The following is a 17,523-nucleotide window of genomic DNA, read 5'->3' as shown; positions in this document are numbered from 1 at the left end:
ACCTATAGCTACTGTGATACAGAGACCTGTAGTTACTGTGATACAGTGACCTATAGTTACTGTGATACAGAGACCTATAGCTACTGTGATACAGTGACCTAGCTACTGTGATACAGAGACCTATAGCTACTGTGATACAGAGACCTATAGCTATTGTGATACAGAGACCTATAGCTACTGTGATCCAGAGACCTATAGCTACTGTGATACAGAGACCTATAGCTACTGTGATCCAGAGACCTATAGCTACTGTGATACAGAGACCTATAGCTACTGTGATACAGAGAACAATAATTACTGTGATACAGTGACCTATAGTTACTGTGATACAGAGCCCTATAGCTACTGTGATACAGAGACCTATAGCTACTGTGATACAGAGACCTATAGCTACTGTGATACAGAGACCTATAGCTACTGTGATACAGAGACCTATAGTTACTGTGATACAGAGACCTATAGCTACTGTGATACAGAGACCTATTGCTGCTGTGATACAGAGACCTATAGCTACTGTGATACAGTGACCTAGCTACTGTGATGCAGAGAACTATAGCTACTGTGATACAGAGACTTAGCTACTGTGATACAGATACCTATAGTTACTGTGATACAGAGACCTATAGTTACTGTGATACAGAGACCTATAGCTACTGTGATACAGAGACCTATAGCTACTGTGATACAGAGAGCTATAGCTACTGTGATACAGAGACTTTGCTACTGTGATACAGAGACCTATAACTACTGTGATACAGATACCTATAGCTACTGTGATACAGAGACCTAGCTCCTGTGATACAGTGACCTAGCCACTGTGATACAGAGACCTATAGCTACTGTGATACAGAGACCTAGTTACTGTGATACAGAGACCTTGCTACTGTGATACAGAGACCTATAATTAATGTGATACAGAGACCTATAGTTACTGTGATACAGAGACCTAGCTACTGTGATACAGAGACCTCAAGCTACTGTGATACAGATTTCTATAGCTACTGTGATACATAGACCTCTAGCTCCTGTGATATAGTGACCTATAGCTACTGTGATACAGAGACCTATTTACTGTGATACAGAGACCTATAGCTACTGTGATACAGAGACCTCACTCCTGTGATACAGAGACCTAGCCACTGTGATACAGAGACCTATAGTTACTGTGATACAGAGACCTATAGATACTGTGATACAGAGACCTATAGTTACTGTGATACAGACACCTATAGCTACTGTGATACAGAGACTTATAGCTACTGTGTTATAGAGACCTATAACTACTGTGATACAGAGACCTATAGCTACTGTGATACAGAGACCTCTAGCTCCTGTGATATAGTGACCTATAGCTACTGTGATACAGAGACCTATTTACTGTGATACAGAGACCTATAGCTACTGTGATACAGAGGCCTCACTCCTGTGATACAGTGACCTAGCCACTGTGATACAGAGACCTATAGTTACTGTGATACAGAGACCTATAGATACTGTGATACAGAGACCTATAGCTACTGTGATACAGAGACTTATAGCTACTGTGTTATAGAGACCTATAGCTACTGTGATACAGATACCTATAGCTACTGTGATACAGAGACCTATAGCTACTGTGATACAGAGACCTCTAGCTACTGTGATATAGTGACCTATAGCTACTGTGATACAGAGACCTATAGATACTGTGATACAGAGACCTATAGTTACTGTGATACAGACACCTATAGCTACTGTGATACAGAGACTTATAGCTACTGTGTTATAGAGACCTATAACTACTGTGATACAGAGACCTATAGCTACTGTGATACAGAGACCTGTAGTTACTGTGATACAGTGACCTATAGTTACTGTGATACAGAGACCTATAGCTACTGTGATACAGTGACCTAGCTACTGTGATACAGAGACCTATAGCTACTGTGATACAGAGACCTATAGCTATTGTGATACAGAGACCTATAGCTACTGTGATCCAGAGACCTATAGCTACTGTGATACAGAGACCTATAGCTACTGTGATCCAGAGACCTATAGCTACTGTGATACAGAGACCTATAGCTACTGTGATACAGAGAACAATAATTACTGTGATACAGTGACCTATAGTTACTGTGATACAGAGCCCTATAGCTACTGTGATACAGAGACCTATAGCTACTGTGATACAGAGACCTATAGCTACTGTGATACAGAGACCTATAGCTACTGTGATACAGAGACCTATAGTTACTGTGATACAGAGACCTATAGCTACTGTGATACAGAGACCTATTGCTGCTGTGATACAGAGACCTATAGCTACTGTGATACAGTGACCTAGCTACTGTGATGCAGAGAACTATAGCTACTGTGATACAGAGACTTAGCTACTGTGATACAGATACCTATAGTTACTGTGATACAGAGACCTATAGTTACTGTGATACAGAGACCTATAGCTACTGTGATACAGAGACCTATAGCTACTGTGATACAGAGAGCTATAGCTACTGTGATACAGAGACTTTGCTACTGTGATACAGAGACCTATAACTACTGTGATACAGATACCTATAGCTACTGTGATACAGAGACCTAGCTCCTGTGATACAGTGACCTAGCCACTGTGATACAGAGACCTATAGCTACTGTGATACAGAGACCTAGTTACTGTGATACAGAGACCTTGCTACTGTGATACAGAGACCTATAATTAATGTGATACAGAGACCTATAGTTACTGTGATACAGAGACCTAGCTACTGTGATACAGAGACCTCAAGCTACTGTGATACAGATTTCTATAGCTACTGTGATACATAGACCTCTAGCTCCTGTGATATAGTGACCTATAGCTACTGTGATACAGAGACCTATTTACTGTGATACAGAGACCTATAGCTACTGTGATACAGAGACCTCACTCCTGTGATACAGTGACCTAGCCACTGTGATACAGAGACCTATAGTTACTGTGATACAGAGACCTATAGATACTGTGATACAGAGACCTATAGTTACTGTGATACAGACACCTATAGCTACTGTGATACAGAGACTTATAGCTACTGTGTTATAGAGACCTATAACTACTGTGATACAGAGACCTATAGCTACTGTGATACAGAGACCTCTAGCTCCTGTGATATAGTGACCTATAGCTACTGTGATACAGAGACCTATTTACTGTGATACAGAGACCTATAGCTACTGTGATACAGAGGCCTCACTCCTGTGATACAGTGACCTAGCCACTGTGATACAGAGACCTATAGTTACTGTGATACAGAGACCTATAGATACTGTGATACAGAGACCTATAGCTACTGTGATACAGAGACTTATAGCTACTGTGTTATAGAGACCTATAGCTACTGTGATACAGATACCTATAGCTACTGTGATACAGAGACCTATAGCTACTGTGATACAGAGACCTCTAGCTACTGTGATATAGTGACCTATAGCTACTGTGATACAGAGACCTATAGATACTGTGATACAGAGACCTATAGTTACTGTGATACAGACACCTATAGCTACTGTGATACAGAGACTTATAGCTACTGTGTTATAGAGACCTATAACTACTGTGATACAGAGACCTATAGCTACTGTGATACAGAGACCTCTAGCTCCTGTGATATAGTGACCTATAGCTACTGTGATACAGAGACCTATAGCTATTGTGATACAGAGACCTATAGCTACTGTGATCCAGAGACCTATAGCTACTGTGATACAGAGACCTATAGCTACTGTGATCCAGAGACCTATAGCTACTGTGATACAGAGACCTATAGCTACTGTGATACAGAGAACAATAATTACTGTGATACAGTGACCTATAGTTACTGTGATACAGAGCCCTATAGCTACTGTGATACAGAGACCTATAGCTACTGTGATACAGAGACCTATAGCTACTGTGATACAGAGACCTATAGCTACTGTGATACAGAGACCTATAGTTACTGTGATACAGTGACCTAGCTACTGTGATGCAGAGAACTATAGCTACTGTGATACAGAGACTTAGCTACTGTGATACAGATACCTATAGCTACTGTGATACAGAGACCTATAGCTACTGTGATCCAGAGACCTATAGCTACTGTGATACAGAGACCTATAGCTACTGTGATACAGAGAACAATAATTACTGTGATACAGTGACCTATAGTTACTGTGATACAGAGCCCTATAGCTACTGTGATACAGAGACCTATAGCTACTGTGATACAGAGACCTATAGCTACTGTGATACAGAGACCTATTGCTGCTGTGATACAGAGACCTATAGCTACTGTGATACAGTGACCTAGCTACTGTGATGCAGAGAACTATAGCTACTGTGATACAGAGACTTAGCTACTGTGATACAGATACCTATAGTTACTGTGATACAGAGACCTATAGTTACTGTGATACAGAGACCTATAGCTACTGTGATACAGAGACCTATAGCTACTGTGATACAGAGAGCTATAGCTACTGTGATACAGAGACTTTGCTACTGTGATACAGAGACCTATAACTACTGTGATACAGATACCTATAGCTACTGTGATACAGAGACCTAGCTCCTGTGATACAGTGACCTAGCCACTGTGATACAGAGACCTATAGCTACTGTGATACAGAGACCTAGTTACTGTGATACAGAGACCTTGCTACTGTGATACAGAGACCTATAATTAATGTGATACAGAGACCTATAGTTACTGTGATACAGAGACCTAGCTACTGTGATACAGAGACCTCAAGATACTGTGATACAGATTTCTATAGCTACTGTGATACATAGACCTCTAGCTCCTGTGATATAGTGACCTATAGCTACTGTGATACAGAGACCTATTTACTGTGATACAGAGACCTATAGCTACTGTGATACAGAGACCTCACTCCTGTGATACAGTGACCTAGCCACTGTGATACAGAGACCTATAGTTACTGTGATACAGAGACCTATAGATACTGTGATACAGAGACCTATAGTTACTGTGATACAGACACCTATAGCTACTGTGATACAGAGACTTATAGCTACTGTGTTATAGAGACCTATAACTACTGTGATACAGAGACCTATAGCTACTGTGATACAGAGACCTCTAGCTCCTGTGATATAGTGACCTATAGCTACTGTGATACAGAGACCTATTTACTGTGATACAGAGACCTATAGCTACTGTGATACAGAGGCCTCACTCCTGTGATACAGTGACCTAGCCACTGTGATACAGAGACCTATAGTTACTGTGATACAGAGACCTATAGATACTGTGATACAGAGACCTATAGCTACTGTGATACAGAGACTTATAGCTACTGTGTTATAGAGACCTATAGCTACTGTGATACAGATACCTATAGCTACTGTGATACAGAGACCTATAGCTACTGTGATACAGAGACCTCTAGCTACTGTGATATAGTGACCTATAGCTACTGTGATACAGAGACCTATAGCTACTGTGATAGAGACCTATTGCTACAGTGATACAGTGACCTAGCTACTGTGTTACAGAGACCTATAGCTACTGTGATACAGTGACCTTGCTAATGTGATACAGAGACGTATAGCTACTGTGATACAGAGACCTAGTTACTGTGATACAGAGACCTTGCTACTGTGATACAGAGACCTATAGTTATTGTGTACAGAGACCTATAGCTACTGTGATACAGATTTCTATAGCTACTGTGATACAGAGACCTCTAGCTACTGTGATATAGTGACCTATAGCTACTGTGATACAGTGACCTATAGCTACTGTGATACAGAGACCTATAGCTACTGTGATACAGAGACCTATAGCTACTGTGATACAGAGACCTATAGCTACTGTGATACAGAGACCTATAGTTACTGTGATACAGAGACCTATAGATACTGTGATACATTGACCTATAGCTACTGTGATACAGAGACCTGTAGTTACTGTGATACAGTGACCTATAGTTACTGTGATACAGAGACCTATAGCTACTGTGATACAGTGACCTAGCTACTGTGATACAGAGACCTATAGCTACTGTGATACAGAGACCTATAGCTATTGTGATACAGAGACCTATAGCTACTGTGATCCAGAGACCTATAGCTACTGTGATACAGAGACCTATAGCTACTGTGATCCAGAGACCTATAGCTACTGTGATACAGAGACCTATAGCTACTGTGATACATTGACCGATAGCTACTGTGATACAGAGACCTGTAGTTACTGTGATACAGTGACCTATAGTTACTGTGATACAGAGACCTATAGCTACTGTGATACAGTGACCTAGCTACTGTGATACAGAGACCTATAGCTACTGTGATACAGAGACCTATAGCTATTGTGATACAGAGACCTATAGCTACTGTGATCCAGAGACCTATAGCTACTGTGATACAGAGACCTATAGCTACTGTGATCCAGAGACCTATAGCTACTGTGATACAGAGACCTATAGCTACTGTGATACAGAGAACAATAATTACTGTGATACAGTGACCTATAGTTACTGTGATACAGAGCCCTATAGCTACTGTGATACAGAGACCTATAGCTACTGTGATACAGAGACCTATAGCTACTGTGATACAGAGACCTATAGCTACTGTGATACAGAGACCTATAGCTACTGTGATACAGAGACCTATAGTTACTGTGATACAGAGACGTATAGCTACTGTGATACATTGACCTATAGCTACTGTGATACAGAGACCTGTAGTTACTGTGATACAGTGACCTATAGTTACTGTGATACAGAGACCTATAGCTACTGTGATACAGTGACCTAGCTACTGTGATACAGAGACCTATAGCTACTGTGATACAGAGACCTATAGCTATTGTGATACAGAGACCTATAGCTACTGTGATCCAGAGACCTATAGCTACTGTGATACAGAGACCTATAGCTACTGTGATCCAGAGACCTATAGCTACTGTGATACAGAGACCTATAGCTACTGTGATACATTGACCTATAGCTACTGTGATACAGAGACCTGTAGTTACTGTGATACAGTGACCTATAGTTACTATGATACAGAGACCTATAGCTACTGTGATACAGTGACCTAGCTACTGTGATACAGAGACCTATAGCTACTGTGATACAGAGACCTATAGCTATTGTGATACAGAGACCTATAGCTACTGTGATCCAGAGACCTATAGCTACTGTGATACAGAGACCTATAGCTACTGTGATCCAGAGACCTATAGCTACTGTGATACAGAGACCTATAGCTACTGTGATACAGAGAACAATAATTACTGTGATACAGTGACCTATAGTTACTGTGATACAGAGCCCTATAGCTACTGTGATACAGAGACCTATAGCTACTGTGATACAGAGACCTATAGCTACTGTGATACAGAGACCTATAGCTACTGTGATACAGAGACCTATAGTTACTGTGATACAGAGACCTATAGCTACTGTGATACAGAGACCTATTGCTGCTGTGATACAGAGACCTATAGCTACTGTGATACAGTGACCTAGCTACTGTGATGCAGAGAACAATAGCTACTGTGATACAGATACCTATAGTTACTGTGATACAGAGACCTATAGTTACTGTGATACAGAGACCTATAGCTACTGTGATACAGAGACCTATAGCTACTGTGATACAGAGAGCTATAGCTACTGTGATACAGAGACTTTGCTACTGTGATACAGAGACCTATAACTACTGTGATACAGATACCTATAGCTACTGTGATACAGAGACCTAGCTCCTGTGATACAGTGACCTAGCCACTGTGATACAGAGACCTATAGCTACTGTGATACAGAGACCTAGTTACTGTGATACAGAGACCTTGCTACTGTGATACAGAGACCTATAATTAATGTGATACAGAGACCTATAGTTACTGTGATACAGAGACCTAGCTACTGTGATACAGAGACCTCAAGCTACTGTGATACAGATTTCTATAGCTACTGTGATACATAGACCTCTAGCTCCTGTGATATAGTGACCTATAGCTACTGTGATACAGAGACCTATTTACTGTGATACAGAGACCTATAGCTACTGTGATACAGAGACCTCACTCCTGTGATACAGTGACCTAGCCACTGTGATACAGAGACCTATAGTTACTGTGATACAGAGACCTATAGATACTGTGATACAGAGACCTATAGTTACTGTGATACAGACACCTATAGCTACTGTGATACAGAGACTTATAGCTACTGTGTTATAGAGACCTATAACTACTGTGATACAGAGACCTATAGCTACTGTGATACAGAGACCTCTAGCTCCTGTGATATAGTGACCTATAGCTACTGTGATACAGAGACCTATAGCTATTGTGATACAGAGACCTATAGCTACTGTGATCCAGAGACCTATAGCTACTGTGATACAGAGACCTATAGCTACTGTGATCCAGAGACCTATAGCTACTGTGATACAGAGACCTATAGCTACTGTGATACAGAGAACAATAATTACTGTGATACAGTGACCTATAGTTACTGTGATACAGAGCCCTATAGCTACTGTGATACAGAGACCTATAGCTACTGTGATACAGAGACCTATAGCTACTGTGATACAGAGACCTATAGCTACTGTGATACAGAGACCTATAGTTACTGTGATACAGTGACCTAGCTACTGTGATGCAGAGAACTATAGCTACTGTGATACAGAGACTTAGCTACTGTGATACAGATACCTATAGCTACTGTGATACAGAGACCTATAGCTACTGTGATCCAGAGACCTATAGCTACTGTGATACAGAGACCTATAGCTACTGTGATACAGAGAACAATAATTACTGTGATACAGTGACCTATAGTTACTGTGATACAGAGCCCTATAGCTACTGTGATACAGAGACCTATAGCTACTGTGATACAGAGACCTATAGCTACTGTGATACAGAGACCTATTGCTGCTGTGATACAGAGACCTATAGCTACTGTGATACAGTGACCTAGCTACTGTGATGCAGAGAACTATAGCTACTGTGATACAGAGACTTAGCTACTGTGATACAGATACCTATAGTTACTGTGATACAGAGACCAATAGTTACTGTGATACAGAGACCTATAGCTACTGTGATACAGAGACCTATAGCTACTGTGATACAGAGAGCTATAGCTACTGTGATACAGAGACTTTGCTACTGTGATACAGAGACCTATAACTACTGTGATACAGATACCTATAGCTACTGTGATACAGAGACCTAGCTCCTGTGATACAGTGACCTAGCCACTGTGATACAGAGACCTATAGCTACTGTGATACAGAGACCTAGTTACTGTGATACAGAGACCTTGCTACTGTGATACAGAGACCTATAATTAATGTGATACAGAGACCTATAGTTACTGTGATACAGAGACCTAGCTACTGTGATACAGAGACCTCAAGCTACTGTGATACAGATTTCTATAGCTACTGTGATACATAGACCTCTAGCTCCTGTGATATGGTGACCTATAGCTACTGTGATACAGAGACCTATTTACTGTGATACAGAGACCTATAGCTACTGTGATACAGAGACCTCACTCCTGTGATACAGTGACCTAGCCACTGTGATACAGAGACCTATAGTTACTGTGATACAGAGACCTATAGATACTGTGATACAGAGACCTATAGTTACTGTGATACAGACACCTATAGCTACTGTGATACAGAGACCTATAACTACTGTGATACAGAGACCTATAGCTACTGTGATACAGAGACCTCTAGCTCCTGTGATATAGTGACCTATAGCTACTGTGATACAGAGACCTATTTACTGTGATACAGAGACCTATAGCTACTGTGATACAGAGGCCTCACTCCTGTGATACAGTGACCTAGCCACTGTGATACAGAGACCTATAGTTACTGTGATACAGAGACCTATAGATACTGTGATACAGAGACCTATAGCTACTGTGATACAGAGACTTATAGCTACTGTGTTATAGAGACCTATAGCTACTGTGATACAGATACCTATAGCTACTGTGATACAGAGACCTATAGCTACTGTGATACAGAGACCTCTAGCTACTGTGATATAGTGACCTATAGCTACTGTGATACAGAGACCTATAGCTACTGTGATAGAGACCTATTGCTACAGTGATACAGTGACCTAGCTACTGTGTTACAGAGACCTATAGCTACTGTGATACAGTGACCTTGCTAATGTGATACAGAGACGTATAGCTACTGTGATACAGAGACCTAGTTACTGTGATACAGAGACCTTGCTACTGTGATACAGAGACCTATAGTTATTGTGTACAGAGACCTATAGCTACTGTGATACAGATTTCTATAGCTACTGTGATACAGAGACCTCTAGCTACTGTGATACAGTGACCTAGCTACTGTGATACAGAGACCTATAGCTACTGTGATACAGAGACCTATAGCTATTGTGATACAGAGACCTATAGCTACTGTGATCCAGAGACCTATAGCTACTGTGATACAGAGACCTATAGCTACTGTGATCCAGAGACCTATAGCTACTGTGATACAGAGACTTATTGCTACTGTGATACAGTGACCTTGCTACTGTGTTACAGAGACCTATAGTTACTGTGATACAGAGACCTATTGTTACTGTGATACAGAGACCTATAGCTACTGTGATACAGAGACCTATAGTTACTGTGATACAGAGACCTATAGCTACTGTGATACAGAGACCTATTGCTGCTGTGATACAGAGACCTATAGCTACTGTGATACAGAGACCTATAGTTACTGTGATACAGTGACCTATAGCTACTGTGATACAGAGACCTATAGCTACTGTGATACAGAGACCTATAGTTACTGTGATACAGAGACCTATTGTTACTGTGATACAGAGACCTATAGCTACTGTGATACAGAGACCTATAGTTACTGTGATACAGAGACCTATTGTTACTGTGATACAGAGACCTATAGCTACTGTGATACAGAGACCTATAGTTACTGTGATACAGAGACCTATAGCTACTGTGATACAGAGACCTATAGCTACTGTGATACAGAGACCTATAGTTACTGTGATACAGAGACCTATTGTTACTGTGATACAGAGACCTATAGCTACTGTGATACAGAGACCTATAGTTACTGTGATACAGAGACCTATAGCTACTGTGATACAGAGACCTATTGCTGCTGTGATACAGAGACCTATAGCTACTGTGATACAGAGACCTATAGCTACTGTGATACAGAGACCTTGCTACTGTGATACAGTGACCTATTGCTGCTGTGATACAGAGACCTATAGCTACTGTGATACAGAGACCTATTGCTGCTGTGATACAGAGACCTATAGCTACTGTGATACAGTGACCTATAGCTACTGTGATACAGAGACCTATAGTTACTGTGATACAGTGACCTATAGCTACTGTGATACAGAGACCTATAGCTACTGTGATACAGAGACCTATAGCTACTGTGATACAGAGACCTTGCTACTGTGATACAGTGACCTATTGCTGCTGTGATACAGAGACCTATAGCTACTGTGATACAGAGACCTATTGCTGCTGTGATACAGAGACCTATTGCTGCTGTGATACAGAGACCTATTGCTGCTGTGATACAGAGACCTATAGCTACTGTGATGCAGAGAACTATAGCTACTGTGATACAGAGACTTAGCTACTGTGATACAGAGACCTATAGCTACTGTGATACAGATACCTATAGTTACTGTGATACAGAGACCTATAGCTACTGTGATACAGATACCTAGCTACTGTGATACAGAGACCTATAGCTACTGTGATACAGAGAGCTATAGCTACTGTGATACAGAGACCTATAACTACTGTGATACAGATACCTATAGCTACTGTGATACAGAGACCTAGCTCCTGTGATACAGTGACCTAGCCACTGTGATACAGAGACCTATAGCTACTGTGATACAGAGACCTAGTTACTGTGATACAGAGACCTTGCTACTGTGATACAGAGACCTATAACTACTGTGATACAGAGACCTATAGCTACTGTGATACAGAGACCTATAGTTAATGTGATACAGAGACCTATAGTTACTGTGATACAGAGACCTAGCTACTGTGATACAGAGACCTATAACTACTGTGATACAGAGACCTATAGCTACTGTGATACAGAGACCTATAGTTAATGTGATACAGAGACCTATAGTTACTGTGATACAGAGACCTAGCTAATGTGATACAGAGACCTCAAGCTACTGTGATACAGATTTCTATAGCTACTGTGATACATAGACCTCTAGCTCCTGTGATATAGTGACCTATAGCTACTGTGATACAGAGACCTATTTACTGTGATACAGAGACCTATAGCTACTGTGATACAGAGACCTCACTCCTGTGATACAGTGACCTAGCCAATGTGATACAGAGACCTATAGTTACTGTGATACAGAGACCTATAGATACTGTGATACAGAGACCTATAGCTACTGTGATACAGAGACTTATAGCTACTGTGTTATAGAGACCTATAGCTACTGTGATACAGAGACCTATAGCTACTGTGATACAGAGACCTATAGCTACTGTGAGACAGATACCTCTAGCTACTGTGATATAGTGACCTATAGCTACTGTGATACAGAGACCTATAGCTACTGTGATAGAGACCTATTGCTACTGTGATACAGTGACCTAGCTACTGTGTTACAGAGACCTATAGCTACTGTGATACAGTGACCTTGCTACTGTGATACAGAGACGTATAGCTACTGTGATACAGATACCTAGCCACTGTGATACAGAGACCTTGCTACTGTGATACAGAGACCTATAGTTACTGTGCTACAGAGACCTATAGCTACTGTGATACAGAGACCTATAGTTATTGTGTACAGAGACCTATAGCTACTGTGATACAGATTTCTATAGCTACTGTGATACAGAGACCTCTAGCTACTGTGATATAGTGACCTATAGCTACTGTGATAAAGAGACCTATAGCTACTGTGATACAGAGACCTATAGCTACTGTGATACAGAGACCTATAGCTACTGTGATACAGTGACCTATAGCTACTGTGATACAGATACCTATAGCTACTGTGATACAGAGACCTATAGCTACTGTGATACAGAGACCTATAGCTACTGTGATACAGAGACCTATAGCTACTGTGATACAGAGACCTATAGCTACTGTGATACAGTGACCTAGCTACTGTGATACAGACCTACACTGCATGGCCAAAAGAATGTGGACATCATTAATGCTTCAGCATTCAATTTCTGTCTTGACAATTCTGCGCTTCCAACATTTGTAATTATTTTATGTCGCTATGCAAGTCCGTTAAGAACAAATTCTTATTTACAATGTTTTCCTCCCTGATGGCAAAAGGCCTCCTACGGGGACAGAGGCTGGGATTAAAAAAAAAATATAAATTAAAAAATTAAAAACACACAACACTACATAGAGAGACCTAAGACAACAACATAGCAAGGCTGCAACACATGACAAAACAGCATGGTAGCAACACAACATGACAACAACACAACATGGTAGCAGCACAAAGGTCAAGAAGGTAGAGACAACAATACATCACACAAAACAACCACAACTGTCAGTAAGAGTGTCCATGATTGAGTCTTTGAATGAAGGGATTGAGATAAAACTGTCCAGTTTGAGTGTTTTGTTGCAGCTCGTTCCAGTCGCTAGCTGCAGCGAACTGAAAAGAGGAGCGGTCCCAGGGATGTGTTTTCTTTGGGGACCTTTAACGGAATGTGACTGGCAGAACGGGTGTTGTGTGTGGAGGATGAGGGCTGCAGTAGGTATCTCAGATAGGGGGAGTGAGGCCGGAGAGGGTTTTATAAATAAACATCAACCAATGGGTCTTGTAACGAGTTTACAGAGTTGACCAGTTTACAGAGGAGTATAGAGAGCAGTGATGTGTCCTATAAGGAGCATTGAATGCAAATCTGATGGCCGAATGGTAGAGAACATCTACTCACACAAGAGCACCCTTACCTGCTGATCTATAAATTATGTCTCCGTTATCTAGCATGGGTAGGATGGTCATCTGAATCAGGGTTAGTTTGGCAGCTGGGGTGAAAGAGGAGCGATTACGATAGAGGAAACCAAGTCTAGATTTAACTTTAGCCTGCAGCTTTGATATGTGCTGAGAGAAGGACAGTGTGCCGTCTAACCATACTCCCAAGTACTTGTATGAGGTGACTACCTCAAGCTCTAAACCCTCAGAGGTAATAACACCTGTGGGAAGAGGAGCATTCTTCTTACCAAACCACATGACCTTTGTTTTTTTGGAGGTGTTCAGAACAAGGTAAAGGATAGAGAAAGCTTGTTGGACACTAAGAAAGCTTTGTTGAAGAGCGTTTAACACAACATCCGGGGAGGGGCCAGCTGAGTATAAGACTATCATTTGCATATAAATTAATGAGAATTTCTTGTTAACAAACTATAGTTTTGGCAAGTCGGTAAGGACATCTACTTTGTGCATGACACAAGTATTTTTTCCAACAATTGTATACAGACAGATTATTTCACTTATAATTCATTGTATCACAATTCCAGTGGGTCAATCTACAAGGTGTCGAAAGCATTCCACAGGGATGCTGGCCCATGTTGACTCCAATGCCTCCCATAGTTGAGTCATGTTGGTTTTATGTCCTTTGGGTGGTGGACCATTCTTGATACACACAGGACACTGTTGAGCGTGAAAACCCAGCACCGTTGCAGTTCTTGACACAAACCAGTCAGAGTGAGCAAAATTCCAGTGGGTCAGAAGTTTACATACACTAAGTTGACTGTAACTTTAAACAGCTTGGAAAATTCCAGAAAATTATGTCATGGCTTTAGAAGCTTCTGATAGGCTAATTGACATAATTTGGGTCAATTGGAGGTGTACCTGTGGATGTATTTCAATGCCTACCTTCAAACTCAGTGCCTCTTTTCTTGACATCATGGGAAAATCAAAAGAACTCAGCCAAGACCTGAGAAAAAAATTGTAGACCTCCACAAGTCTGGTTCATCCTTGGGAGCAATTTCCAAATGCCTGAAGGAACCATGTTTATGTGTACAAACAATAGTACGCAAGTATAAACACCATGGGACCACGCAGCCGTCAAACCGCTCAGGAAGGAGACACGTTCTGTCTCCTAGAGGTGAACGTACTTTGGTGTGAAAAGTGCAAATCAATCCCAGAACAACAGCAAAGGACCTTGTGAAGATGCAGGAGGAAACAGGTACAAAGTATCTATATCCACAGTAAAACGAGTCCTTTATCGACATAACCTGAAAGGCCGCTCAGCAAAGAAGAAGACACTGCTCCAAAACCGCGATGAAAAAGCCAGACTACGGTTTGCAACTGCACATGGGGACAAAGATCGTACTTTTTGGAGAAATGTCCTCAGGTCTGATGATGCAAAAGTAGAACTGTTTGGCCATAATGACCATCGTTATGTTTGGAGGAAAAAGGGGCACCTAATACCAAACCCTGTTCAAAGGAACTTCAATCTTTTGTCTTGCCCGTTCACCCTCTGAATGGCACACATACACAATCCATGTCTCAATTGTCTCCAGGCTTAAAAATCCTTCTTCAACCCGTCTCCTCCTCTTCATCTACACTGATTGAAGTGAATTTAAGAAGTGACACCAATAAGGGATCATAGACTGACCAGGTGAAAGCTATGTCACGGAAAGAGCAGGTATCCTTAATGGTTTGTGCACTCAGTGTATGACACCTACTAATGATGTAGTTACTTGAGACAGAAACAAAAGTAGGGAGGTTGGTTGGGGAGGATGGGTGGGCGTTGGTCGGGGAGGATGGGTGGGCGTTGGTCGGGGAGGATGGGTGGGCGTTGGTCGGGGAGGATGGGTGGGCGTAAATCCACGACAGTCTAGCAATCCAAAGGTTACATGTTCGAGTTGCATCGGGGACACCGGTAGCATTTTAGCTAACTCTTCCCTTAACCCTTACTCTAAACTAAACCCAATTCACCTAACCTGCTACATTTTCTCATTATTTCCCCTAACCATCAACATCAATAATTCTCCTTTGTTGTTATAGAGGAACAAGCAACTTGGTCTCAAATAAAGACGTGTAATACTACACATCCTTCAGAGATGTATGATACAGTTACATCATCCAATTCGTATGCTATTGTATGACCGGGTAAGACAGACGTGGACAGAGAAAATATTACAGTACAGCCTGTTTCTCACCCTGTACCACTTGACCACTGTGTGGACGTGTGTGTGTGCGCGTGTTTATCCTATGTTGGCGTGTGCTTGATTGTTCTCACCTTGTACACATTGATGGGAATATCGATCACAATGTGCAGCAGGTCTCCCAGCGCCAGGCTGGCGATGAGAATATTGGGGCCATTGCGCATGCCCTTGTTCTTGTAGATGATTCTTAGGAGCGTGAAGTTCCCGATAATACCGACGATGAACACGAGACACGACACCACAGTGTTGATGTACTTAAATGTGTCTCTGATCTCGGTAGGCCCCAAGCACATTGGCGGTAAAGGCCGCATGTGCCGAGGAGCGGAGCCATTGGCGTTGAGCCTCGCCAGGCCCACTCTACCAGAGACGACTGGTGTCTGTGTGGCGGACGGCAGGGCTTCTGGTTGGTTGGGCTCGTTGGCTTGTCCGGTGACCATGAGGAGACGTCCCGCCAGGAGAACCAGCGGGAAACAGATGAACAAGGTCTTCGTCATAATCAATCCTGGATCTCTCATTGGCTGCTCGGAAACATGAAATCTTTAGGCTATCATATCAAAACAGGAACACAGCCTAAAATCCCCCCCCCAGCAGCTAAGAGCTCAATGTAACGAGACATGACCAGGTGAATGTCAGACAAAAAACACTTTTCTTACCTGCAAGATGGAGAAATGCCTCTCTTAAGATGCCTTGAGTAACAGTTTTCTTTGGCAGGCCGACTCTCCCAGTTGAGAATAAAACGCTGGAAAACGACTTTCCCGACTTATACAGAAGGGCGGTAATGGTTACGGGGTGAAAAATGGAAATATTCCAATTTTATGTCATGGTCATCTTGTCCAAACGCATCAATTCTCTTCCCACGTCCACATGATGTTTTGATGTTGATCCTTGTCTGGTAGTTGATGGCATGTGTGCTCTGCTAGGTCTAAAGTTTAAATAGATGTTACATCTCAGTGAGACAAAAAAACAAACAGGTAAAATAGCCCAAAAAGCTATAGAAAATGAATCAAAATGTCCTTGGTTATTGCTCCAATTTCATGGTACAGACTTCTATCCTTTCCTGGTCCCGTTACCCTACTGGCTCCGTGTGCAGACCGCAGTAGGACAACTTTAAATCCTTGAGCACCGGTTACTGCCTCCACTTGACCCCTCCCCTTTCGTCAGAGAGACCAATCCAGTGGATAGAACTTAGTGTCTGGCTGCTTGAGCTTGAGACAAATTTATTGTTCAATAAAGTGAGGGGAAGAACATATTTGCATGACCGCGGAACATTGTGCCCTGTTACGACTGTGATGAGAGGTGCATCTTGTCACCGT

The 17,523-nt window shown here is 41.8% G+C and overlaps 1 protein-coding gene across 1 annotated transcript in view; it reads right to left on the bottom strand.

Annotated features, from left to right (window-relative positions):
- LOC135558963 (endothelin receptor type B-like) overlaps window positions 1-17,292 on the bottom strand; it is a 61,537-nt gene extending 44,245 nt beyond the window's left edge. The window contains exons 1-2 of the mRNA XM_064993215.1: window positions 16,864-17,292; window positions 16,285-16,728 (exon numbers count right to left, since the gene is read on the bottom strand). Coding sequence (XP_064849287.1) covers window positions 16,285-16,725 — 441 coding nt within the window. The 5' untranslated portion in view covers window positions 16,726-16,728; window positions 16,864-17,292. The remainder of the gene's footprint in view (window positions 1-16,284; window positions 16,729-16,863) is intronic.
- Between the last annotated feature and the right edge of the window lie 231 nt (window positions 17,293-17,523).

Source organism: Oncorhynchus masou, chromosome 17 (genome assembly GCF_036934945.1).
Source record: "Oncorhynchus masou masou isolate Uvic2021 chromosome 17, UVic_Omas_1.1, whole genome shotgun sequence".
Taxonomy (NCBI): Eukaryota; Metazoa; Chordata; class Actinopteri; order Salmoniformes; family Salmonidae; genus Oncorhynchus; species Oncorhynchus masou.
This window is presented reverse-complemented; position numbering and strand designations above follow the sequence as displayed.